Genomic DNA, 27,995 nt, shown 5'->3' on the forward strand with positions numbered 1-27,995 from the left:
TAATATATCCAATTTGTTGTTGTTGTTGTCATTGTTGTTGTTGTTGTTGTTGTTGTTGTTGTTTTGTTTGTTTGTTTGTTGGGGTTTTTTTTGGCAATTTTTGAGTTTGTCCACCATATGGCGCCATTTTCTTTTTTCCAAGTGGATATCTATAGGCTCGGTGCACCAACTCCACACTTCCTGAAAGAAAGACTGCATCTTCATTTCCTGTCCTTTACTATTGGATTAAGTGATTAATCAGGTGTGCACTGGGCAGGCCCAAGGTGTTCCACACACCTGATTAATCACTTTATCCAGTAGTAAAGGACAGGAAATGAATATACAGTCTTCCTTTCAGGAAGTATGGGGCTTGTGCACCTACCCTATTATAGCCAACGCTCCCATTTCCCCATTCCCCAAAGTATGAAGCGCTGCAGGCCAATAAAATAATTAACATGGCTCAGCCAATCACATTTAAGGATGAGAAGCACCTCTTTTATAAGATGAAATAATAATAATAACACGATCACTTTTGATATAGCTAACACAATATAGTTTGTGCTACTGCATGTTGAAAGGAAGTCAACAAAAAGCAATGGAGCTTTAGAAAATCTCACTTTAAAAGGGCAAAAAGAAAGAAATTACACACAATTTTATGCTTTATTCTGCATGGTAAATAAGCAAGAAGCTACTGGAAAACAGCAGTGAAATCTCACCAGGCTTTAGAGGGTTAATTTTGGCTGGGTTGATTGATTGTTTTGGGAGCCAATAGGAAGCCTCCTTTTGGTCAACTAGTGTGACTAGTGAAACTAGTGAGTATTTACTTATAATTTTTGATGTTCACTAGTGACACTAGTACACGTTTAAGGTGTCACTAGAGACACTAGTAAGACCAAAGATATGCCACTAGTGAGCATTTATTGTGTTCACTAGTGACACTAGTAAAGACTGTAAGCCTCACTAGTGACACTAGTAAGATCTAAATGATGCAACTAGTGCCACTAGTGGTTATTTTTGCCCTAACTAGTGGCACTAGTGTGGATTTTTGACCTATAGTGACACTAGTGGGAAAAAAATTAGCCAACTAGTACTACTAGTGATTTTTTGGGGGGGGCTCACTAGTGTCACTAGTAACAATTATAGGCCTCGCTAGTGACACTAGTTAGTATTTTGGCATTCACTAGTGACACTAGTAAATATTTTAGGCATCACTAGTGACACTAGTGAGCATTTTTGGCATTCACTAGTGACACTAGTGTGATTTTTGGCCTCACTAGTGTCACTAGTAGCACTCACTAGTGTCACTAGTGAGTGCAAAAAAAGTTAACTAGTAGGATATCTGAATATATGCTCAAAGGGCTTTCCATAGCGCTGAGTCTCGTCCAGACTGAGTGACGCAGCCCTCTGCTTCGCTCTGATTGGTCACGTTCAAGGAATCTACGATCGACCGGCATGGTCTTTTGAAGGGAGGCGTGATCGCGCACCAGCCTGGCTTTCACAATCAAGACTCGCTAAAGTCGCTCCTTCTCAGCCTGACTTGGCTTTAGTGGAACGGAATAAACCAGGCTGTGCGGGGCAGGCTTTAGCAAGCCTAGATTTGTCTTATATCCTGGTTTATTTAATCCACCCTTCGTGAAATAGGCCCCTGGGCAGCACAACCTCAGCAGCTCCTTCAACATCTGTTTCTCAAGCCTGAAGAAGCAACTTCTCCAACCGGTGAGTCTCATGCCTGACAAAATTATTGCTAAACTGAGGAAATTAATTAATAAATGAATTTATGGTGACATCAGTCCTATCAGGGAGCTTTTAAAAGCATTGAAAAAAGCAACAAAAGTTATCAGTGAACATCATGGCTTCATTTTCTCCCCAGAATCATGAGCAAGAACTCCATCAGCACCAATGAGGAGCTTCATCAGGGCGATTACCTCCTCAGCAACAACGGCAACTATAAAGCAATTTTCAAGGTGAGGAAAAGACACCAAAAATCATACCACACCAACCAGCAATACCTTCTGACTCCCAAAGGCTCTAAACACACAGTCACAAGAGCTGCCATGATCAAATCAGAGAAGGAATTTGTGGGGATTCTGATGCAGCATGAACCTTCAAAAGTGGATCAGTGAAACAACTTCAGACCTGTACAATTAGTAAATATGAAAATGTTGTGATGCAGCTCAGAGCAGCAATAAAGAATACCAGCAGTGTGTTGTTTACTTTGAATGAGTCTACTTTGCTTATTCATTCATTCATTCATCTTCTAAACCGCTTATCCTCACTATAGACTAGGCAGGATTTTGGAAAATGTGCTTATTTAAAGTCCCGAAGGCAAATCATGTTAATTTTTGGCATACAACATTTTTGGGGGTTTTGGAGGGTGCTGAATTCAAATCTTCTGTATGCCAGGCTCAAAAATGTTCCGGAATGCCTCAAAATGGAGAAATCCAAAATGGCCGCCGCCGCCAGGTCGAAATCTAATTAATCACTTATCGTTTGGACTGTACAAGGTAAATACCTGAATTTAATGTGCTTTTACAGGTTTTCACATATGGGGAATTCAATGCCATGCTCAGATTTAAGATCAAGACCACAGAAAATGCTTGAAATCAATGTACATGGTTTAAATTGTCGTCTCGGATAATGAATAATTCATGAACAAAAGAGGACCATGAAACGGGTTGATGGTATTCTGAAGAATTTACTTGAAATATGTTTAAGAACAAGGTTGATTACAATATTTTAACTAATTATTTACTTATTTAACTGAATTTTAACTATTTTTTTCTAATGTATATTTTATACATCCATGGTGTGGAGAGGTAGGCTAGATATGCACACATACACTACCAGTCAAAATTTGGACACACCTTCTCATTCAGTGTTTTTTCTATATTTTTACTACTCTCTACATTGTAGATATATACTGAAGACATCAAATACAGTATATCAAGCAAAATATATGGAATTATGTAGCAAAGAAAAAAAAAAGTTAAACAACTCTAAATATGTTTTATATTTTAGATTCCTCAAAGTAGTCACCCTTTGCTTTGTTGACAGCGCTGAAAACCCTTAGCCTTCTCTCAATCAGCTTCATGATGTAGTCACCTGAAATGGTTTTCACTTCAGCGGTGTGCCTTGTCATGGTTCATTTGTGGAATTTCTTGCCTTCTTAATGGGGTTGGGACCATCAGTTGTGTTGTGCAGAAGTCAGGTTGGTACACAGCTGACAGCCCTTTTTGACAGCTGTTAGAATTCATATTATGGCAAGAACCAATCAGCTAAGTAAAGAGAAACGACAGTCCATCATTACTTTAAGGACTGAAGGTCAGTCAGTCCGGAAAATTGCAAAAACTTTGAATGTGTCTCCAAGTGCAGTCGAAAAAAACATCAGGCGTTACGACTGATGTATCAGATTTCACATTATAAATATTCGTTTTTTTACTAATTTGAACATCCAACGCCATATATGTTAAACCAAAACCCCTGTTCTGTCTTGTCTGACAGAAAGAAACGTTATATTTCGGTCTCCGGAGTTTGTTGTCATGGAAACGGCGGTGACGGCGGTTACGCAACCAGGAAATACTCCGAAGGCTAGACCGTCCCATTTCGTTGCCGTTAGTTGACGGGGGAGGATGCTTCGGTTCGGAGGACCCAGACTTCGAAGGATGCAGACCCTGAATTGGGACACAGCTCTAGAGTAAACCCGTAGAGTAAACCCAGAACTCCGTTAACACTTTAGCACTTCCTTTTTGAATGGGATTAGTTTGTAGGCCTAGCGTTACTTTAAACATTAAACTAACTGCAGCGTACAGCGTGCAGCGTACACTGCTGACGTCGTTAGTTTTTGTCGCATTAAATCAGTATAGCTACATAGCATTAGTATTCGACGCCTGGTAGATCGGTGCTGGTGTTTTTTTTATGTTCTTTTCAGTGACCTGTTTATGGGGAGAAGTGTTAAAAGTTGTACGATGTAGCTATGAATGACCTCTGGATTAGAGATGCCCAAATTATTATTATTATTATTATTATTATTATTATTATTGTTATTATTGTTATTATCATTATTGTTTTTAACCGATCACTTAATGGTAATCAGTTAACTAGCGTTTGTTAACCAATTAATAACCGTAGCTTGTGCCGATCGGCAACCCGATTCTCTATTAGTGATTGAGAGGATGATCTAAAATGTTGTTTTTTGCCGTTAAAACACACACACACACACACACACACACACACACACACACACACACACACACACACTGTGCCCTGTATCAGCTGATCAGCCAAACACCAGGCTAAAGAGAGAGGAACAGCAGAGCTACTCCTCGGAGTAGCTCTGCTGTTCCTCTCTGAAAAACAAAAAACAAAAAAAACAACGAGAACAAAACCAAAGAATCAGGTTGCCGATCGGCACAAGCCTATCAGTTAACCGTTAGTTACTGGCAGACTTTATTTCCACATAATATGACACATATGACACGCGTCTGTTTCAGAAGTTGTGATAGTTCTATGTAAGTCTGTCGGGTTACGCAACTCGTCGAAAACTGACTAATGAGTCGGTATGTAACCCTGGCCAATCGCCAGGGAGTGAGAACTGTGTTCCCAGAAGTGTGAGTGTTGTTTTCCTGGATGACGTTTAGTGGGGCGGCATAGCTAAACTATCGTTCATTTTGTGATAAAAGCACCAAATTTGGTATATGTGTTGGTGGATATATTTCAAACAAATCTGGATATTGGGCCATCACAAAATCGCCCCCTAGTGGCCATAGCAGGCATTTGATTTGTTAAAATGAATAAAAATATAAAAATGATTCATTAAAATATTTTAAAAATGTAAATACACATTAAATTAAGAAAAAATAGTTATACACACTCAGTATTTCAAACACTTTCTGCCCCACCACCACAACCACCACTGCAAGCCAGCTAGCCAACGAGCTAGCTAGCATACAGTGAGGACCGAAAATTGAAAAAGCCCCTTAGAAAACAACATGGTAGGCATTTTTGAGGAAAAGCACTTTATCTCTTGTTTCTGTATGATTTTTCAGTGTTGAATCCATTTCTGCCGTATGCCAAGCTGTAAAGGTTACCGTTTAGTCATAATTATTGATTAATTAGCATAGCTATTGATTAGTCGCCCAAAGTCAGAAATGGCTATCAGTTTCCTATTCGTCAATATTCTATATATGATTGTTTGGTATCATTGTAAAGGGGACCTTCTCAGCTTTCATTTAAGCCCAAGGGTGTCTCTTTCTGACAAACAGAGGTCACATGACCTCCTTAAACCATAAATTACACACATTTTCCCACATTTTTCGCCTAAACTATATAGTTTCTTTTATCCCTGTGGGATCAAGGGATATCAAGGACCCAAAAGACAACAACCACAATACCTAATGGACTTTGAGGATTCAGGAGATGTATGATATACCCATACTATTTCTTTGTGAGAGGTTATTGTGAGCCTTAAAATAGCAGTAATCGACTCAGGCCCATTCACCTCCATTCATTCTCCAGCATTACGTAAAAACGACCTCACCAATTGTTTACTGTAGATATAATGATATTATTACTAATACAAATGTAATAATAATCAAAGGCCAGGTAGACATTTTTCATCAATTTAATTAATTAGTAAAAATTAACCGAACGTGGCCACTAATTATTATAAATATGGATGATAATGATTGGATCAAAACAGCAGTGCATTACAATTTTTTTGTGATCACATTTTTTCTTCTTCAGTGCATTACATATTCATGCAAAGGTCACTTGACTTTCGGCACTGTTGTGATATATTGAGCTAAGCCGCCCCACTATTAGAGCTGCAATAAAAACGTCCTTCTGGGATCTTTTCCAGTTTTCCCTCTCAGACTCGGGTTACTCGTTAGGATAAAAGCAGCGAGGAGGCAGAGCGGCTTCATTTCAGCTCATCATGTCTGCGTCGGTGGGGTCTTCCTCGCTGGCCGGCGTGACGGTCATCACCCAGGTTTACCCTGCAGCCCCGGGGGCCCAAGGGGGCCCACTGCTGGGCCCCCAGGGCACCACACAGAGACGGTTGCTCGCATTGGGGGTGAGGACATACACACACACACACACACACACACACACACACACACACACACACACACACAGTATTGGTTTTTAATAAGTTCTGTTTTTGTTTATCTCAGCTGCATAATTACAAAATTCATCATTATATTTTGATATTTTGCCAGCTATCACACATTTGCTCCGTTAAATCCCGGCTGAAGGCTTTTCTGTTTGCTGCTGCCTTTTGTTAAATGAACTTTGAGGCTTTTGGTTAAAACTTTACAGTGCACTATAACTTTTGGACTGGTCTTATTTAGTTTGATATTTTTTATATATAATTGAAATCTTTTTAATTGTAATTCAATTTATTTTTATTGCTCGTGTTGCCTGTCTTAGTCTGTGAAAAGCACAAATTAAGTTGCCTTGGCCAGCAGCCAGTGGGAGAGTCAAACAGCAGCCTAAAGATCAGGGAGATTTTTTTATTTTATTATTTTTTTTTATTAGATTTGTGTAAAACACTTTTCCTACGTGACCTTTGTTTGTCTGTTGAGTTTGTGCTCTGCAGCCTCTTCACCAATGTGTGTGAAATTCACATGGATTTTTAGAAAATGCTTATCAGTATTATTATTATTGTTGTCCACACTCAAGGAATTAAATCAGTTTCTTCTAACCTTTTATTTTCTTCATCTTTATTTGTATCTTATTTATCTTATATTTTATCTGTCTATTTTTCTTAATCTTAATTATATTTCCTTTACTCCTCTTACTTCTGTATTTTTATGTGAAATTGAGTTTATACATTTTATTGTGTTATTTCAAGCTTTTCACACGGAGTGTCTTGAATCCACCTCTCTGTGTGAAACCTGCTTGTGACTAAAAATTCCCTCTTTCCTACTGATTTATTTTGCTTCTTTGAAATTCTATGAAAGGTGTAACTGTTATCAATAATATTGTTGTTGTATTTTATTGTCCCTGTAGACGGTGCAGATCATAATCGGCCTGCTGGTCCTCCTCTTCGAGATCGGGATGGTGATCTTCCCAAACACGCTCGCCATGTTAAGCTTCATCTTCGTGTGGGAACCCGTGTTTGTGAGTCTGTCAAGTTATTCTAGTCATAAATCTGAAAGAAACACTGTGTTTTCGTTAGGTGCATGTCTAGTTTTTGGTTTATTTGCAGTGTATAAGGGTTAGAACATTATGATGGCAGTATATGAGGCCATTCCCATGTTCAGTTATGTGCCATAAGTTGTTGCAGTAATTTTTGGGTTGATACCATTTGTTACACAGATTTGTTACAACATTTAACCATGTTTGACCCCCGGAGAATTGATCCAAAAAGTAAAAAAGTCACCAGACCCTGAGGAACACCACTGAAAAATTCAGGCTTTGATTTGGTGCCAAAAACTTTTGACATTTTCAGATTTCTTTAAGAGCTGCATTTTTTGTTGATTGGATGTTGAGTGTTGTGTTTTGGAAATGTGCCAGAAACTGGCCCTTACTGTCAGTCCAGCTGGAGAAGCAGAACTCCTCTGAACGGCCTCGCTCTCTAGTTTGTGTCTGTAAAGTTTGATGAGGCTGTGATTCTCCTAGAGGTCACTAGAGGTCATTTCCTACAGCGACGTCCAGTGTGACAAAAGTCTGTGGCTGCAGTGAAATGGCTGCTATGGGTGCCAACATCATCACACAGGAATCAAATGTGGCTCATTGAATCCACAAGAGTCTCAGCTTTCCAGTCAAAGCCAACTGATGCAGCTCCAAGACTGTTTAGGCCCCAGTCTGCACACACACACCATTTTACAACAGGCCACAAGAACACATGTAGCCTGCAGGCTTTGTGGCCCAAACTGCATGCGATTAGCAGAAGGTGGGCGTGTCTGCAAAGGGGAGAGCCGTGGCTGCCCAGAGAACCCATTTTCATTCAGACACTTTGCAGTCATACTTAGCCGCCTTGTTGGCGGCCCAGCATAACCTGCCGGTACCAAGAGATTCCTCAGGTCGTCTGGTTTCATATGATTCAGTAACGGGTAGCAGATTCACTTTGACTGGTAACAGTAATAATGATGGTATGAGTGAGGTGATGCTGACGGTGCTGAATGTGTGTGTCCTGCAGTACATCCTGGCAGGCTCTCTGACGGTGGCTGCCACCAGGTCCATGGACCGCTGCAAGGTCAGTACGCCCACTTCCTGTCCCTCATCACTGAAACAGAGACACCGACACCTCCTGCACACCCGGGACTCCCACACTTTTAACAAAATCATTTTCAGGACATATTCAGTGGCACGAGGTGTCAGGCGCCCCTGTGGTTCACCTGGTGGAGGTCGACCACCTCACCGGGTTCAAATCTGAGCCCTAAGGCCTTCAGCTGCAGGTCATGTCCTGTCTTTCATGTCTATTTTATTATTTTATTCATGGTTTATTTGATAGGGACTGACACAGTTTACACAGACAAACTGAAAACAGCTATCAAAAGCAGCATCATGGTGTTTGTAGTGGATGCTTGGACACCTGTCCAAGAAAGGGCTTTTGTAAAAATAAGAAATTAAAATGAAAAGGAATAGACTGTAAGAGACTAGATCTCTCTAATCTCTCTCTTTTATGGCAGCATATAAAAAAAAAAACAGAGCCTGGTGAGGTGGAGTTGGCCACGTGACATGCCAGCAGATTTTAAACTCTGACATTTCCCTTTGTTCTCCGTCTGAAAAGAAGATAAATTTCATGATGAGGAAATTTGGAGAAATGAGGATTTTCTCATGACAGCAGCAGCTTGAAGCTCTTTAACTGTCATGTCTTGCAGTCGGAGTTCATTATGAGCAACAACTTACCCTCCAGGCCTCCCAGCAAACATGCAGGCTCCGCCCACTTCAGCCGTCATCTACCAGGTTGGTGTAAATCTGTGCAGCCGTGAATTTTGATCAGAAACACGGATGATTTCACAGCTTCAGGACACAGCTGCATTCAGAAATAATGGATTACAGACTGCATTGACCAATCAGAATCAAGTATTCAACATACTTGTGTAATAAATAAACAGTGTTAACTGCAGTGTGTGCCTTGATGTTTCAGTGTGGAGTGGAAAGTTGTGATTCCAGCTGTTGGCTGTACATTAAAGACAACACCCAGAATGTAAGTCCACCTATTGACCCTTTGCACGTGACGTCACTTTCCACTTGCGCGAAATATGAACGCCATGATGGACGGCAGAAGAACAGTAGACGCAGAGGTGGACGTCAATTAAAGACACGATGGCGCGTTATAGTTCGTGGCATTCCGTGGTTGAAGATAGATTTTAATTTACTTTTATGGTGATAAGATGGTGATAAAAGGCTAGATTAGGCTTACAGCCTTGCCTGTTGGCACACTGCATGGCACAGCGGGAAATCACCATCTTACCACCATAAAAGTAAATTTAAAAACTATACAACCACGGAATGTCACAAACTATAACGCGCCTCCTTTTCTTAAATTGACATCCACTCTCCTTCTGCCGTCCGTCATGGTGTCGCCTCCCATGTCACGTGATAATTGTGACGTGTCTGCAAAGGGTCAATTCAAATGAGCAGCGTGGTGTATTAAAGGTGCAGCCCGGTGATTTCGAATGCAGGGTTTCCGCTACATGTAATTCATTGTGGCACACCGCCACGGCAAAATAAAAGCCGCCACGCCTTCAGAATGATGATTTTTTTCTTCCAAATGTTAAAACAATTTTAAATGGATATATATACACATATATAGGCTATGTAGCCTTTATTTGTGCAAATATACTTACTATAATCAGTTTGAAATGATAATTTAAATATCATGAAATGTTACATTACACTGCAATTAACTTTATTTTGAAAAATGAACACCGGAGTCATCATCCACCTGTTTGATTACTACTGCTGCTGCGCACTTGCAGAGGGAGAGAAAAGGGCAAGAGAGAGGTAGACTAGCTAGGCAAGATTAAATTTAATTGTTTTTTGGTCAAGCCTGTGAAAAAGACCCTAATGTTATCGTTAATGTTAACACTGTAGGGCCTATAATTTCCGCCATCATGAAATTAGCCAAATAAAACGCAATCTATTTTTTAACGCGGAATATCACCGAATTTGACATAATTTGAATGAAATGCTCTTGTTGTGTGGAATATGAACGTATGTCTGGGGAAAATTACATGGAGGGAAGCAAATCTGGGTGGCACAACCCCTCCAGTGGTTTCACCTGCACCCCCAAGAAAAAAACATTACAACACCTGCACCTGCACCACATGAGTCCAAAAGGCAGAGAAACTTTGCAGCTACAGCAGCGCACTGACATAGATTGCGTAACAAAGTGAAGAGTTGCCACTCTGCTCTATTTTCACTGGCTAGCTTGTCTATTCAGAGAAGAGGTATCACTTCGGCTTATTTTTCAATCTGTGTTATCACATGCATACTACTGCTCATTCATTGGTAGTTGAATTGTTAGGTCTGTTTGATAAGTAATTTACATTTAAAAAAAAAATTATTTAACATATTGTTAAATATGGGGGTGGGGGGGTGAGGATGACACTGAAGCCCTCCCCCACAGTTTCAAAAAATCCTGGAGGAAACCCTGTGAATGTTTGTCCCATTTACTACAACCTCCCCACCTTCTCCATGTCAGCAAACATTTATCAGATCCTGTGATATTACATTGATCATGCATGGAGAGTGCCAGCGCTTCATTTTGTGGTGACAGCAACACACAGCAGACGTTTGAGCACATTCAAACTTTTATTTAAACATGAAGTGTAAAAGCTTTAGTGCCTGACAGGAATAAAATATAAAAGTCATCAGATGTTTGTCAGAAATATCTGCACGTGACTGGAGCTTCAGACGAAAAAAAACACAGAAACACAGGAAACACAGAGAGAGCGACTGACAGCAAATATTTACAGATCTGCCCGCCCTCCCAGTGAGGCTACACCGGTCCACATGGAGACACAACTTTAAACCTTTTCATGTGGTCAAAACTGAAAGTTAAAGTTAAAAAACAAAACAAAACATCTCCATGTGGATGCAGCCTGTGTCTGTAAGAGGTCAAAGGTCAGGTCAGTGATGTCATTGCCCTTCAGCTGGTGGATGTTATCTGCCTGTAGTGCAGTGAAGAGTGGAGTGTCTTTACTGTAGGAAGTGTGAGGAGGATATATAGATGTATTTAATTTTAGTGATATTAATTAAGAGATAAAGTAGATGAGCATACATGTGTAAATATAAAATGAGGAGTAAAAACCTTCCCAGGTGAAGGTCAAAGGTCACACCTCTCCTGCCTGTTGACACCAGTCTGACCAGCATGAACCAACATCACAGGACCAAGAGGTCCTACTCATCAACCCAAAGTACCCACAGTACCCACTTTTCTACGGTACTTTTGGATACTGCAAACCCACTCCCAAAGCTGCCAGCACTGATCCTGGGTCAGATTTTAATTGGCATTTCCCTTTAAAGTCGTTTGAAATCCCCAAAAGGAGCGGGACAGTGAAGAGAACGGGGTTAGAAAACCTCCTCATCAGAGTGTTAGTGCTAATATGAGCAGAGATAGTGCAGGAAGACGCGTCACTCTGCACAGTGCAGAGGGAAATATATGCAGAGATAGGAGTGTTAAAAAGACCCGTCACTCTGTTCATTTTTTGAAGAACTTCTTGTTGAGGAGGAAGATGAGGAGGTTGACGTTGACCTTCGCCTTGTCAAACATCTTCATCACTGCCACGACTTATTACTAATAACTTTAACTGTCTCACTGCCACTGTAGGGGAGGGGAGGAGCCTGAAATTATTATTATCAGTATCATTTAATCATGTGGGGAAAACAAAATAAATAAGATACAAATGGGCCAGATGCAGCAACATTTTCTTTAAGACTTCTCTTATATTTTCTCTTAATTTTCTGTCGAGAGAAAAAATTAGACAAGTCAACTCGAGATGCATCCAGATCTGAACAAATAACAAAAATAAGAAGAAATTTGTCTGTAATATCGGCTTCCTGCACGTGGCCCATTTTTTATTTTCCCACCGCAGCCAGAGGTTCACACGGGGCCAAATCCTGTGACGCAGCCGCAGCTTTTACTGAGGAACAGTAAAACCCAGTGGTGTGGTTTCTCTGCTGGCTGGTTTCTCCGCTGAGCTGCTGCAGGTCCTGACGAGCTTTGACAGGTGTGCTCTGTCAGGTCGCTATGGTTACAAGTTGGGTATTCAGAAAGGAGAAATGCAACTTGAGTCGAACTACATGTGCAATATACCGTTTTAACACACACACACACACACACACACACACACACACACACACACACACACACACACCATTTCACAAAGCAGGTTTAGTGAAAACTCTGATTCTGTTAACCCTGAAATGAAGGAAACTCTGAGTTTTCCGTTTCACAAAGGGAGGTAACTCAAAGCAGAGAAAGAGGGGTAACTCTAGCCTGTTTCACAGAGGGAGGTAACTTAAGCTCTCGGTCAGTTACCGCAGTAACAGACTCCATGAAACTAACCTGGTCGGGACCAGGTTTTTCTCATGAAACCTCAAGTTTCTCTCTGTGTCCTCGCCCTCTTTGAGCTGCTGGAGATAGAGGACCTGCCTGTCACACAGTAAGTGCACGCAAACACACACACACACACACACACACACACACAGTCACATTAAGGCTGAACAGTTATATAATTTCAGCCCCACCTTTCAGGGGCTTTTGCTAATCAGCTTTTCAGGCCATTATCAGTTTACCTCTGAAATGATACAGTTTTCACAGATGTGTTGATTTATTAAATGTTCATTTCAATGTACAGATGCAAACAAATTGTCAAATTAATTAAATCAATGGCCTAAGCAACTCATAAAGAATAAACAAATGAATAACGATTAATAGGCTAATTAATTATCACTGATAACTGATTAACTGATAACATTAACACTTTAATAATAAGAAGAAAGTTATAGCTGCACATCTCTGTTGAAAATCTTACAGGTCCTGTCCGTGGTGCTGAATCTGCCTCAGCGGGTACTGTCCGTGGTGCTGAAACCGTCTCAGCGGGGACTGTCCGTGGTGCTGAAACCGTCTCAGCGGGGACTGTCCGTGGTGCTGAATCCTCCTAAGCAGGTACTATATTGTCCGTGGTGCTGAATCTGCCTCAACAGGTACTGTCCGTGCATTTCATTTTCTTTATTATAGAAATTAAAGCTCCATAAAATTCATGGAGGATCTTGTTTAGCTCTTCTTTACTGACACCTGAGAAATCAGCTGTTTGCCCGGTGTTTGTCAGGTAGTCTTGTAGACATTTGACGGCCCAAGACGGTGACCGGGCCGTACCGGCTTCATTTCCTGACCTCTCCAGCTGATCCAGCTCTTCACTCGTCACTCTCGCGTATCTCGGCTTTTTCTCTTCTGTCTTGTCATCCTCGTTGAGCCATTCATCCAAACTTAGATCGCCAAAGAAATCAAAACTGACAACAAAACGGTCCATTATGCAGACTAACAAAGTTGACAGCGGGTTTTGATGCGGGTTTCAGCGAAACGTTCCGTGTTGCCATGGAAACCACACAGACTCGGGCAATAAGATATAGGCGGAGTAATATTTTCAGTGATGAGGTATTTTTCATTTGAGCACGGCTAGCCGTGCTGTCATGCTCATTTGAGCGCATTCTAAACGCCTGATTGACCAGTCGGATTGCTTGGTCAGATCTACGTGTTGTATAATTAAAAAAAAAAAAAAATCTCACGTAGGCTACCCCCTGGAGTTCCTCCACATACCCCCATTTGAGAAACTGTGCTGTAGGGTATATGTCCACATCAGCATAAGCACTGACATCTTCTGCTAAATACACAACCATATAGGAAATCAAGTTGATCATATAATGACGTCCCTTACTGTAGGCTACTACTCGCCGACACGTTTTGCAATTTGCCTTGTAGCTACTCGTTGCCTCTGACGCCACGGGTTCGCCTCCTCCCATTCACGTCTGTACTTTTGCAAACGTTTTTGCTTTTTGGGACGTGGTGGAGTGTCGGGTGTAGCCGACATCTTGAAAACACGCGGGTGCCCTGGTGCGCGCAGTGCGCAGCGTCGGTGTGTGTTACTAGGCAACCCGGGACAGGAGCGGGCAGGCAGGCAGACAGTCACACAGAGAAAGACGCAGCCACGGGAGGTGGAGGTCATGTCAGGGTCCACAGCCCCTCACTGAAGTCCATAAAACCACTTCAGATGGGCGGCCGTGGCTTAATGAACCTCCACTTGGGGGTCTGGAGCAAGAAAAAAAAAACCCTGTCAGACATGTTGGGCGCTCAGTCGCCTGCAGAGGGCAGAAAACACTCCAGGGGCTCTATTTTCGCAGACCAGGTGAGGTGGGGGCATAGCGCAACTGTGCTGCGCCAACTGGGTTTGGCCAAGTGGATTTGGCCAAGTGGATTTTGCAATTTTGGCTCGGTGGCGCAAGTACTCCGCCGTTCCTCCTACCGGCGCAAGAGAGGAGAGAAGGCGTGGAGTGGGTTTGACACAGCCGATTCACTTTAAACCAATCAAATGAGCCCCTGTCCTCGCCTTTAAAATGCGCTGCGCTAAGGCGTAATGAAAGTTCACACAATTGACAAAGAGGTCTACTGCCGCAGGCGGAGCGGATCCGGCGTAGTGCAACTTTGACTGACAGGCGTGCAGTGCGCATGTCACCAAAACCTCACGGGCAGGTTTCCGGAATGTCAGGCACATTAACAATGCAATAAATACCGACAAAAAACACTATACCACATTAATTTATCTCCATATGGACTGCCCCGTCACAACTGATGTCAGATCAAAGGAGACTGGCACCATTTGTGCTGATTGTGAGGTTTGGTGCGCACTGCCCCTGTCAGCCAAAATTCCATTAAGCCAGCCCCGCTGCACCTCCCGCTGAAAGTAGACCTGGTTTCAGATGGGGAGCTTTTGGCGCACCTCGGCGAAGCCTTTTGGTACGAAAATGTCACTGCGCCAAGCCGAATCTGTCGTTAGGTCTATCAAACAGACCTAACAATTCAGCAACCAATGATGGGGCCTAAACAGTCTTGGACACACACACACACACACACACACACACACACACACTGTGCCCTGTATCAGCTGATCAGCCAAACACACACACACACACACACACACACACACACACACACACACACACACACTGTGCCCTGTATCAGCTGATCAGCCAAACACCAGGCTAAAGATCCCCAGCAGAGCTACTCCGAGGAGTAGTTCTGCTATTCCTCTCTAGAAAAAAAAAAAAAAAAAACGTTAGTTGCTGGCAGACTCTATTTCCACATAATATGACGCAGAAAACGTCACGTTACCATGACAACAGAGTTAGTTGACGCCCCAAATGCTTCCTGTGGCGTCTAGAACGCTGAGGTAGTTCTATGTAAATCTGTGGGGTTACGCAACTCTTGCATGACTAATGAGAAACGGGTGCTTAATAAGTCGGCATGTAACCCTGGCCATTCGCCGTGTTGATGCATTGGAAGTGTGAACTGGTTTCCGAGAAGTGTGGGTGTTGTTTTCCTGCATGGGTGAGGTTTACTTAGAGCTGCAATAGAAACGTCCTGCTGGGATCTTTTCCCTCTCAGACTCGGGTTACTCGTTAAGAGAAAAGCAGCGAGGAAGCAGAGCGGCTTCGTCTCTGCTCATCATGTCTGCGTCGGTGGCGTCTTCCTCGCTGGCCGGCGTGACGGTCATCACCCAGGTGAACCCTTCAGCCCCGGGGGCCCAGGGGTGCCCGCCGCTGGGCCCCCAGGGCGCCAGACAGAGACGGTTGCTGGCACTGGGGGTGAGGACACACACACACACACACACACACACACACACACTATTGGTTTTTAATAAGTTCTGTTTTTGTTTATCTCAGCTGCATAATTACAAAAACATCATTATATTTTGATATTTTGCCAGCTATCACACATTTGCTCCGTTAAATCCCGGCTGAAGGCTTTTCTGTTTGCTGCTGCCTTTTGTTAAATGAACTTTGAGGCTATTGGTTAAAACTTTACAGTGCACTATAACTTTTACTCTCCTGTTCGACTGGTCTTATTTAGTTCGATATTTTTAAAAATATAATTGAAATCTTTTTAATTGTAATTCAATTTATTTTTATTGCTCGTGTTGCCTGTGTTGGTCTGTGTAAAGCACAAATTAAGTTGCCTTGCACAGCAGCCAGTGGGAGAGTCAAACAGCAGCCTAAAGATCAGGGAGATTTTTTTTAATTCTATTTTTTTTTTTATTAGATTTGTGTAAAACACTTTTCCTACGTGATCTTTGGCCACGCCCACTTTTCCACTCCTGCCAGGGTTTTATTTCTTGTCCCCTGCAGCCTGATCGATTATCAGTTTTACTGACGTTTATAAGCTAATGTTTATTAAAAAAAAAAAAAAAAAGAATGACACACAACTGTGTGTGTGTGTGTGTGTGTGTGTGTGTGTGTCTGATGTTCAGTGTTTCTGTTGAGTTTGTGCTCTGCAGCCTCTTCACCAATGTGTGTGAAATTCACATGGATTTTTAGAAAATGCTTATCAGTATTATTATTATTGTTGTCCACACTCAAGGAATTAAATCAGTTTCTTCTAACTTTTTATTTTCTTCATCTTTATTTGTATCTTATTTATCTTATATTTTATCTGTCTGTTTTTCTTAATCTTAATTATATTTCCTTTACGCCTCTTACTTCTTCCGTATTTTTATGTGAAATTGAGTTTATACATTTTATTGTGTTATTTCAAGTTTTTCACACGGAGTGTCTTGAATCCACCTCTCTGTGTGAAACCTGCTTGTGACTAAAAATTCCCTCTTTCCTACTGATTTATTTTACTTCTTTGAAATTCTATGAAAGGTGTAACTGTTATCAATAATATTGTTGTTGTATTTTATTGTCCCTGCAGACGGTGCAGATCATAATCGGCCTGCTGGTCCTCCTCTTCGAGATCGGGATGGTGATCTTCCCAAACACGCTCGCCATGTTAAGCTTCATCTTCGTGTGGGAACCCGTGTTTGTGAGTCTGTCAAGTTATTCTAGTCATAAATCTGAAAGAAACACTGTGTTTTCGTTAGGTGCATGTTTAGTTTTTGGTTTATTTGCAGTGTATAAGGGTTAGAACATTATGATGGAAGTATATGAGGCCATTCCCATGTTCAGTTATGTGCCATAAGTTGTTGCAGTAATTTTTGGGTTGATACCATTTGTTACACAGTTTTGGTACAACATTTAACCATGTTTGACCCCCGGAGAATTGATCCAAAAAGTAAAAAAGTCACCAGACCCTGAGGAACACCACAGAAAAATTCAGGCTTTGATTTGGTGCCAAAAACTTTCAAAACTGACATTTTCAGATTTCTTTAAGAGCTGCATTTTTCGTTGATTGGATGTTGAGTGTTGTGTTTTGGACGGCCTCGCTCTCTAGTTTGTGTCTGTAAAGTTTGATGAGGCTGTGATTCTCCTAGAGGTCACTAGAGGTCGTTTTCTCCAGTGACATCCAGTTTGACAAAATGCTCTGCCTGCAGTGAAATGGCTGCTATGGGGGCCAACATCATCACACAGGAATCAAATGTGGCTCATTGAATCCACAAGAGTCTCAGCTTTCCAGTCAAAGCCAACTGATGCAGCTCCAAGACTGTTTAGGCCCCAGTCTGCACACACACACCATTTTACAACAGGCCACAAGAACACATGTAGCCTGCAGGCTTTGTGGCCCAAACTGCATGCGATTAGCAGAAGGTGGGCGTGTCTGCAAAGGGGAGAGCCATGGCTGCCCAGAGAACCCATTTTCATTCAGACACTTTGCAGTCATACTTAGCCGCCTTGTTGGCGGCCCAGCATAACCTGCCGGTACCAAGAGATTCCTCAGGTCGTCTGGTTTCATATGATTCAGTAACGGGTAGCAGATTCACTTTGACTGGTAACAGTAATAATGATGGTATGAGTGAGGTGATGCTGACGGTGCTGAATGTGTGTGTCCTGCAGTACATCCTGGCAGGCTCTCTGACGGTGGCTGCCACCAGGTCCATGGACCGCTGCAAGGTCAGTACGCCCACTTCCTGTCCCTCATCACTGAAACAGAGACACCGACACCTCCTGCACACCCGGGACTCCCGCACTTTTAACAAAATCATTTTCAGGACATATTCAGTGGCAAGAGGTGTCAGGCGCCCCGGTGGTTCACCTGGTGGAGGGCGACCACCTCACCGGGTTCGAATCTGAGCCCTAAGGCCTTCAGCTGCAGGTCATGCCCTGTCTTTCATGTCTGTTTTATTATTTTATTCATGGTTTATTTGATAGGGACTGACACAGTTTACATAGACAAACTGAAAAGAGCTATCAAAAGCAGCATCATGGTGTTTGTAGTGGATGCTTGGACACCTGTCCAAGAAAGGGCTTTTGTAAAAATAAGAAATTAAGATGAAAAGGAATAGACTGTAAGGGCTCTAGTTTCGCAGACCAGGCGAGGCGGGGGCGTAGCGCAGATGCGCTTCGCCAACTGGGTGTGGCCAGGCGGATTTTCCAAGTTTGGCACGCCGTTCTCGCAAGTACTCCGCCGTCCCTCCTACCGGCGGAGGGGAGGAGAGAAGGCATGGAGTGGGTTTGACACAGCCGATTCACATGTAACCAATCAAATGAGCCCCTGTCCTTGCCCTTAAAATGCGCTGCGTGAAGGCGTAATGAAAGTTTACACAGCTGACATGGAGGTCTACTGCTGCAGGCGGAGCGGAGCTCAGGAGACCGGCGAGCAGTGCGCACACGTCACCAAAACCTCACAGGCAGGCTTCCGGAATGTTAGACACATGAACAATGCAATAAATACCGAAAAAAACACTATTCAATGCTACGATCACAATCAGCACATACATATATCTCCATATCAACTGTCCCGTCACAACTGATGTCAGATCAAAGGAGATTGGCACCGTTTGTGCTGATTGTGAGGTTTTGGTGATGTGCGCCAGGCAGCCAAACTTCCACTGCGCCGGCTCCGCTCCGCCTTGCGCTGAAAGTAGACGTGGTTTCAGATGGCGAGCTTTTGGCGCACCTCGGCGAAGCCTTTTGGCACGAAACTGTCACTGCGCCAAGCCGAATCTGTCGGCACCTCCCCCCGCTGCGCCACCACTCCCATCTCGGCGAACCTCCGCCTGCGAAACTTGGACACTGTCCGCCTCTGCCGTTTCGCCTGTCGAAACTAGCTCTGCGCGGGGTTCGCCTCACTGCGCCACCCCGCGCTGCGCCGGGAAACTAGAGCCCTAAGAGACTAGATCTCTCTAATCTCTCTCTCTTATGGCAGCATATATATATATTTAAAAAAACAGACCCTGGTGAGGTGGAGTAATATTCCAAGAAAAGAAATCAGAATTTTCAAAAAATAGTTTTTAGAGTTTTTTCTTGTAATTTTATGACTTTAATCCTGGAGATTGTCAGGTTTATCCCCCACCAGGCAGCTGCCTTGACACTCCATTGCAGGAGCGGGAATATTTACACATTTAAAAAAGCTTTATTGCAACATGGTTGGCTAACGTCAGGTGGTGTCGCTCTGCCCGGCAGGTGAACGCCGCCCTGACCCTCAGCATCATTACTACCCTGCCCTCTGTTGTCGCCGTCATCCTCCACTTTATGGACGTCACTGGGATCGTCGTGATTTCTTTCTTTTTCTTTGCATTCAATAACGATCATAATTGGAAGGTAGGACATTTCATCAGGTTTCAAACATTGAAACGGTTTCCTCTGCCACGAATTTACTACGGCAGTTTGTTGTTGATGAGCGCAGTGGTTCTGTCTGGGGGAAAAAATCACATTTAAAGGGGGATGAAACTCAAAATCTTTTATGGCAGAGCAACACTGTTGCTCTGATCTCTGTGGCTCCAAAAGACTTTTTCAGATTTTCAAATGATTATGTGGACTTTTTCCTTTTTCTAATGTTTTTATTGCAATTTTCACTATTATAATGTTAATTAATCATTTGTTAGTCTGAAACAAGGTTTGTGTTGGCTTTTAACACTTGAAACTTTGACACTGCAATTTTCAAGTTGAGCAGAAATGAATATTGGCTCCATAGGCGGAAATCCCGGGAGGGGGTGGGGGGACAAGACCACTCCACTGATATTTTGAGTTTGTCTCTAGATAGATATCTATTTTTTTGCATTTTAAATGGTATTATTATGTCGCATAGTTTCATTTCGTTTTCATATTTGATCTAAAAGGGACAGTGTAGAGCTCAAACATACACTATATTACCAAAAGTATTCGCTCACCTGCCTTTACTCATACTATGAACTGAAGTGCCATCCCATTCCTAACCCATAGAGTTCAATATGATGTCGGTCCACCTTTTGCAGCTATTACAGCTTCAACTCTTCTGGGAAGACTGTCCACAAGGTTGAGGAGAGTGTTTATAGGAATTTTTGACCATTCTTCCAAAAGCGCATTGGTGAGGTCACACACTGATGTTGGTCGAGAAGGCCTGGCTCTCAGTCTCCGCTCTAATTCATCCCAAAGGTGTTCTATCGGGTTCAGGTCAGGACTCTGTGCAGGCCAGTCAAGTTCATCCACACCAGACTCTGTCATCCATGTCTTTATGGACCTTGCTTTGTGCACTGGTGCACAGTCATGTTGGAAGAGGAAGGGGCCCGCTCCAAACTGTTCCCACAAGGTTGGGAGCATGGAATTGTCCAAAATGTTTTGGTATCCTGAAGCATTCAAAGTTCCTTTCACTGGAACTAAGGGGCCAAGCCCAGCTCCTGAAAAACAACCCCACACCATAATTCCTCCTCCACCAAATTTCACAGTTGGCACAATGCAGTCTGAAATGTACCGTTCTCCTGGCAACCTCCAAACCCAGACTCGTCCATCAGATTGCCAGATGGAAAAGCGTGATTCATCACTCCAGAGAACGCGTCTCCACTGCTCTAGAGGCCAGTGGCGGCGTGCTTTACACCATTGCATCCGACGCTTTGCATTGCACTTGGTGATGTGTGGCTTGGCTGCAGCTGCTCGGCCATGGAAACCCATTCCATGAAGCTCTCTGCGTACTGTACTTGGGCTAATCTGAAGGTCACATGAAGTTTGTAGCTCTGTAGCAATTGACTGTGCAGAAAGTCGGAGACCTCTTTGCACTATGCGCTTCAGCATCCGCTGACCCCTCTCCGTCACTTTACGTGGCCTACCACTTCGTGGCTGAGTTGCTGTTGTTCCCAAACGCTTCCATTTTGTTATAATAGAGCTGACAGTTGACTGTGGAATATTTAGGAGCGAGGAAATTCCACGACTGGATTTGTTGCACAGGTGGCATCCTATGACAGTTCCATGCTGGAATTCACTGAGCTCCTGAGAGCGGCCCATTCTTTCACAAATGTCTTGTTTCACAGTCTGCATGCCTGAGTGCTTGATTTTATACACCTGTGGCCAGGCCAAGTGATTAGGACACCTGAGTCTGATCATTTGAATGGGTGAGCGAATACTTTTGGTAATATAGTGTATACTGTATGTCACTATTTGATGCCATATCTTGCTTTGTTTTTTGTTGACACTACAATAAATCTGTTTTTTGAAGAATAGTTTGATGTAGTTGGATTATTCAAGGTGTTTCCTCTAGTTTTAGAGCTTATTTTGAGTTTCTTGTTCTTGTAAAGCTCCTTTGATGGACTGTAGTGGAAATTAGAACAGTGAGCAAATAAATTTGGTTAGACGATTATTGCTTTTAATAGCATTATTTAAAACATATGAACACGCTGAGGGCTCAACGCTGTACGGAAAGTTTCAAAGGAGCATAAGAGAGAAAGAGGGAGGTGCAATCGTGCCAGACAGCAATTTTTTCATGTCCCCTCCGGGAATTACTCTGAAATTTTGCTGTTTATTGTCCCCACCAGTAATGAAATGGGATTTCTGCCCCTGATTGGCCCTATACAGGGGTGTTTTTTTTATTATTATTATTATTATTATTGAAATAGCTGACCGTAAGATCAGTAGATCAGCGGCCCGATTGACACTGGGCTGGCCCAATCACATTGCTAAACAACCCCTTTTGCGTAGTTTGGTCCCGCCTGCATAATGATTTCGGTAAATAAAGTCATTGCAAGAGTTTGTTTACTAAGCACCGGGCCGGCCCCTGAGACACGCTGCTCTGCGGCCCATTGGTTATTTTTCTTCACTGACACGGGGCTGGCCCAATCATATCACGAGCCTGTGGCTCGGTGAGCCGGTGTGCAGTGCAACGCGGGTCGAACGTTATCTCATAGGATCTACTGAGATGGAGAGAAAACGCAAAAGTGGCGCAGAGAAACTGCCAGAAAAAAAAGCGGCTGTCAATTTTCAAGCCGATCAGACTTTTTCGCTTTTTCGTAATTTATCAACATGAATGAAGAAGAAGCCCAAACAATGCCAGAGGAACACAATTCCCGATGGTAGAGCGGATAGTGCCCCCATCTGCCATGCAGGAGATCTTCGGTTCAATTCCCCACCCGAACAAAAGACGGATTTTACTTTATTACCTCACTTTGTTGTTAACCATGACAGTGAAGTGATTCTTATTATTCTGCCTGTCACTGGCTAGATGACACACACAGTGGTATTTAGGGTTTCTGTAATTTTCATTTCTGTACTCTTTGTGAATTTGTAACCCAGGTGCTAAATTATTATTATCATTATTATTATTATTATTATTATTTTGCCTTGTTTTGTTTTGGGTTTTTGTTGTTGTTGTTGTTGTTTGTTTGTTTTTTGCCTTTTTTAATGCCTTGTTCTAACTTTATGAGGAGATATATATACCAATCGAATCAGATTCAGATTTAAAGGATTTGTGTGGTATACTTTGTTGTCGCCATGACCTTCCTATGTGCAGTTTGGGCTCATTCTCCATTCATGTTGATAGGCACCTGCACTTACTGATCTGAAATAGATGCCGAAAAGGTGTTGGCCAGTTGTGGCCTGTTCAATAGAATAAAAAAGTTCAATTCCTATTCATCTATTGTATTTTAATGTTCCACTATAGTACTATAGGCCAGTATGATTGGGGCAGCCAAGTAATTTGACATATTTGAACAATTTTTTAAAAAGTAACGTAATAGTTATTTTTCCTGGTAATTAATTACTTTTTAGTAGAAGTAACTAGTAACTATAATTAATTACTTTTTCAAAGTAACGTGCCCAACACTGCTGATGACAGCTAACTAATTGCATGGCATTATGGTTTTAAAGAGTTGCACAGTTGTTATACACATTTAAGAGAGCAAAAAGACCGGAAAGGTGTGCGTTATCGAATGTGGTGGGCCGGTCGGGTCCAAAATGCCCGGGCCGATTTTTTGTCCCAGTCCGCCCCTGGCCCTATATATCAGTCATCAGTGTCCTGGATTAGTAATAATCAGTCTGGTGTCTCTCCTGGCTGTGGTAGAAGTCTGACTGCAGCTTCCTGTCTTCCTCCAGTCACTGGCCATGTCAGCCGTGTTGGGTATTTTCTCCCTGCTGGAGTTCATCGTGGCCATCACTGTCGCCGTGGAAATCTGTAAAGCTAAAAGCCACTCCAACACCCAGGTGAGTCGGCCACGCGACATGCCAGCAGATTTTAAACTCTGACATTTCCCTTTGTTCTCCGTCTGAAAAGAAGATAAATTTCATGATGAGGAAATTTGGAGAAATGAGAATTTTCTCATGACAGCAGCAGCTTGAGGCTCTTTAACTGTCATGTCTTGCAGTCGGAGTTCATTATGAGCAACAACTTACCTTCAGGCCTCCCAGCAAACATGCAGGCTCCGCCCACTTCAGCCGTCATCTACCAGGTTGGTGTAGATCTGCGCAGTCGTGAATTTTGCAGATGTGTTGTTGCACAGATGATGTGTTGATTTGCAGATGATGTGTTGCTATACAGATGTGTTTATTTGCAGATGATGTGTTGTTTTATAGTTGATGTGTTGTTATAGATGATATATTGTTTTGCAGACCATGGAGCTTCCTAAAGAACCAGAGAAGCGAGGAGCTGCTGATCTGGGCGAGCCTCCAGCATACACCACCACTGTCAGCTGACCTGCCACTGGTTAAAGAGCTTTGCTGATCAGAAACACGGATGATGTCACAGCTTCAGGACACAGCTGCATTTAGAAATAATGGATTACAGACTGCATTGACCAATCAGAATCAGAGTTCTCATCAGGCCTGAAAATTAAGACCCGACCCGAACCGGGCCCGACTGGGCCAGCCCGAGGCCCTACCCGACCCGACTAATTAGCCGAACTTTAGGCCCGACAGCCCGATAAAGCCTGAAAAAAAAAACGCCAAATTGGCCATTATTTAGCAGCGCCTGTGGCTCAGATTCTAGTAGCAGTGAGAGAACGGACATAATAGTTGGCGAAAGGCAGTTGTTCAGTTGTTCATAAAACATAAAAGTAGGCTATTAATTTCTCCATTCTCTACTGTAGTAGTGTGGCGGGGTCTAAGCTGCAGGCCAGGTCTCGTACTTGTTTGGGCACCAGGAAAAGTGTAAGAGCCAGGCCATCGTGACCTTCGTGAAGGTGTGATTGCCAAGCCATTGTGATCAGTACTGACACCAAAACAAGGCAAGTATAGGCTAAGAACATGAGTAGGAAACATCTGGAGATTCTGGGAAATAGGCAAGCACACCACACACACACACACTCATGATGTGGAGTAATCAGAGGAAGCTGGTTGGAGTCCAAGTTAAGCGAGGTCGGGAAATGTTTCCCCATTAATGGGAAGTTAGGTCTGCCAAAACGTCATGAGATACTGTCCAAAACAACGCATAACCAATACACACCCAGGGTATAAAAAGTGATGGCATGATCTGTAATGTGGGCTTTTGGAAGAATTGTCTCTGATCTATGTTGTTAGTAGGGCCGCTGTGAATAAAGAGAATTCCCCATCTGACACCTGTGTCTCGACCATTTGATTCCTTTGTTGAACCATCACTTTCTGCCACGACATAATTGGTGACCCCGACGTGATCGAGTCTGGATCCTGAGCTGTGAGGAAGGTCGGCATGTCCCGCACCGAGGTCGCTGAACAAAGCTGCAGCACAAGGTAGGTTACAATTAAACCTACATCAGTGCACTCGTTGCGGGGGGTGACAGCTGAAGTCTCAGTACTTATGGATGCACTCGAAATGAATTATTGGTTTAAGAATATTTGAAGCTAAAACTAAGTGAACATTGTTGAGGAGAGAGAGTGGTGGAGGAGCTTATGAGGGGGACACAGGTCCCGGGTGAAACCTACACGTGCAGGTTCTGCCAGCAAATTCTGTAAAAGTGTGTTTACTGTGTTATTGTGTTTCTGTATTTGTGAGAAGCACGGAAGGTGCTCTGGAACGGCTTGAGCAACGTAGGTGTGACAATTCCGTTTTGGCTGATTGGGCATATCTGGCAGTGTGACTGGCCAGTCATCGTGCTTGGACAGGCTGTTGAGTGGAAAAAAGGGGGACGAGTTGGGTCCCAGTGCATGTTAGAAAAGTTAAGCTGTCCAACCACAGAACGGAGCCGGAGATGCTCGAGCTGTGTGCTGTGGAAATAAGAGTTTTGTGAAGCGCTGTATTTATTGTGAAAGCCGGCGCCAGGGCCCCCTGGTTTGGGTGCGTACGATAACCGCAGGCTGAGGTCTACTATACGGGAGTGTACCGTGTGCCGCGCTGTAAATCGGTTGCCATGGTGAAGTCTTTTGGGCGGCATTACTCTTAAATGGGGAACCCCAACCCGACTGTACTCACTTAAATGATAAAATAATACGTGGAGGAGGGTCACACCTCATCCACTAGAATAATTAGTGAACCGAACCTATTGGAGGTTCGCAGTGGCCTCATGCAAAAGCACTTGAGCTGCAACCTATAGGTTCCAAGTTCATCCGAATCAGTCAGATCCTCAGCCCTAGTTGGGGCGACCTTTACGGAACATAATTTAGAACAATTATAATATCTGTGTATAACTCATAGCTAAGAGTGAATCCAGACCTCTCTAAATTTCACAATTTCCAACTTACAAAAGTTCAGGAGAGAAAATTTGAGGTCACAATTGGGGAAATTGGTGTGGCCAGCCAGTTTCTCCAATCACCAGTAAATGATTTAGTTAAAGATAAGATTAAGCTCCATAAAATCTCCTGAACAACTACGTGGGTCTAGGAAACCCCTGAGAATAAGGACCTAAAATTAAAAAAAAAGAACAAATGCTGATATGATATTTTCTCCCTGACTAAGGACAACTAACCAGACTGACTTGGACTGACAGTATGTGTGTGTGAATGAAGAGAAGTGAGTGGGGAGTGTGGGAGAAAGGAAAAGTGTGAGTGGAGTGTGCGGGAGTGAAGCGCTGTGTGAGAGTATTAAATTGTATGCTGCACAAAGTTTGATGGGTCCCGTTGATTCTTCACCAATTTAAGCAAAGTTGTCTGTGCGGACATACTGTGTCGTCACATATACTGTTGCAACTTTAAATTCTGAATATATTCCGTATAAACAAAACAACTGCTTGGGCCCATCTGATAAACCTATGGTGTTTTTGCTTTGAGTAATAGAATCAAAATTGCCTCATCCCATGAATGTAAAGTTTTGTAATGCAAACCGTTTTGCTTGGTAAATTTGTAGTGTGTGATTATTCTGAAGAATGTGTAAGTATGTAAGAATGATGGTGTGAGAGAAGCGTTGTATGGTTGAGAAGTGACAGTCTGAGGTAGACAAATAGGGTGTGGCTGCGACGCTAGGTTGTGGCGCAGATAGAAAATTGTTGTTGTGTAGGTAAAATTGCAAGTCGGATTTGAAAGGGTTAAAGTTGAGTGTGAGTAACTGAAAGAGGACCGCCTCTGGGCTCCTCCCGGTCAAGTGTGATTGGTGGGACTGACCGGTGGGAGTGAGAGAGGCGTGTTTGGATGTTGTAGTCCACTTAAACAATAGCTTTGGCAGGTCGCCTAGAAAGCACACAGACACAGTCCCCCCTCCCTTGTGCTCATTCTGAGCTCTGCACAGAGAAGTTGAAATTTTTTTTTTACACCAGCTTTAAAGGTGCCCATAGTAAAGATGACTATCGTGCCAACAGCCTTGATTGGGACTAGGCACCCAGAACTTTTAAAACAAAATTCTAAAATTTCTGAAAAATGGAAGAAGCGGACACAGGGAATGGCCTCTGCGTGGCCAAAAGATGGCACGTTTGACGTGTCGGTGTGTGAGGATATGGAGAGGCGAATCAGAGACCACAAAATAAAAGACAAAAGCAAGAAAAGACAAGATAAAAGAGATTTGGAGCTAAATATTCTGAACATGTTTAAAGAAGAAGGGGAAAAATACAGGAAATTCCTGAAGGAAGGTCTAACTGAACTGAAAGAGAAGCAAAATAAATGCTACAAAAATGGTTAATTTCTCAAGTGATTTTGAATTAATAACACAAGCAGTGCTGGGTCAGGATGACTCAAGTGATAACTCAACTCGTGATAACTCGTGATAATGCTCAGAGGAGCGCTAATAATGCTGCAAGCCCAGGCTCAGGGCCTGGCCCAAGTAACAACTCTAGAAATCAAGTAGACCCTTGGATGAGAAATGATAATATTAATGATAATGCAGAAAACCAAGAAAATTCTCAAACCAACAGAAATTATTCAGCAGGACTAAGCAAAACAGTGGGCCAAGCCCAGAATCAATTTTGTGTGGAAGGGCGCAAGGGAGTCATTTTGTCTAGAGCGACAACACAGGTAAAGCCGGCACTGTACTGGTTGGAGCTAGACAATACAGGAATAGACTTACAAAGAGAAATAAATCGTACAGTTATTCAAGAACTAGAGGAAGAAATAGAAAGCCTGCAGAATAAGAAAAGTAGTCTAGAGCAGTGTTTCCCAACCTTTTTTGTCTTGTGTACCCCCTGAGCCTTTTTGTCAGACCACAAGTACCCCCTCACTCATACGTGGCTACGGGGGGCGGGGGGGTAAACAGCAAAATCTCAGAGAGTAATTGCTGTCTGGCACGATTGTACATCTCTCTCTGAACTCTCTTATGCTCCTTTGAAATTTGCCAT

At 43.0% G+C, this 27,995-nt stretch overlaps 2 protein-coding genes across 2 annotated transcripts in view; both read left to right on the forward strand.

Annotated features, from left to right (window-relative positions):
- Positions 1-1,851: 1,851 nt before the first annotated feature.
- LOC115362095 (mannose-specific lectin-like) overlaps positions 1,852-27,995 on the forward strand; it is a 35,665-nt gene continuing 9,521 nt past the window's right edge. The window contains exon 1 of the mRNA XM_030055882.1: positions 1,852-1,943. Coding sequence (XP_029911742.1) covers positions 1,854-1,943 — 90 coding nt within the window. The 5' untranslated portion in view covers positions 1,852-1,853. The remainder of the gene's footprint in view (positions 1,944-27,995) is intronic.
- Positions 15,590-24,169, forward strand: LOC115362093 (membrane-spanning 4-domains subfamily A member 12-like). Its single transcript, XM_030055881.1, has 7 exons — positions 15,590-15,795; positions 16,901-17,011; positions 17,980-18,036; positions 19,549-19,686; positions 23,422-23,529; positions 23,691-23,774; positions 23,935-24,169. Exons 1-7 carry the CDS (start codon positions 15,658-15,660, stop codon positions 24,016-24,018), a joined length of 720 nt encoding a protein of 239 aa, XP_029911741.1. The 5' UTR covers positions 15,590-15,657; the 3' UTR covers positions 24,019-24,169.

Source organism: Myripristis murdjan, chromosome 7 (genome assembly GCF_902150065.1).
Source record: "Myripristis murdjan chromosome 7, fMyrMur1.1, whole genome shotgun sequence".
NCBI lineage: Eukaryota > Metazoa > Chordata > Actinopteri > Holocentriformes > Holocentridae > Myripristis > Myripristis murdjan.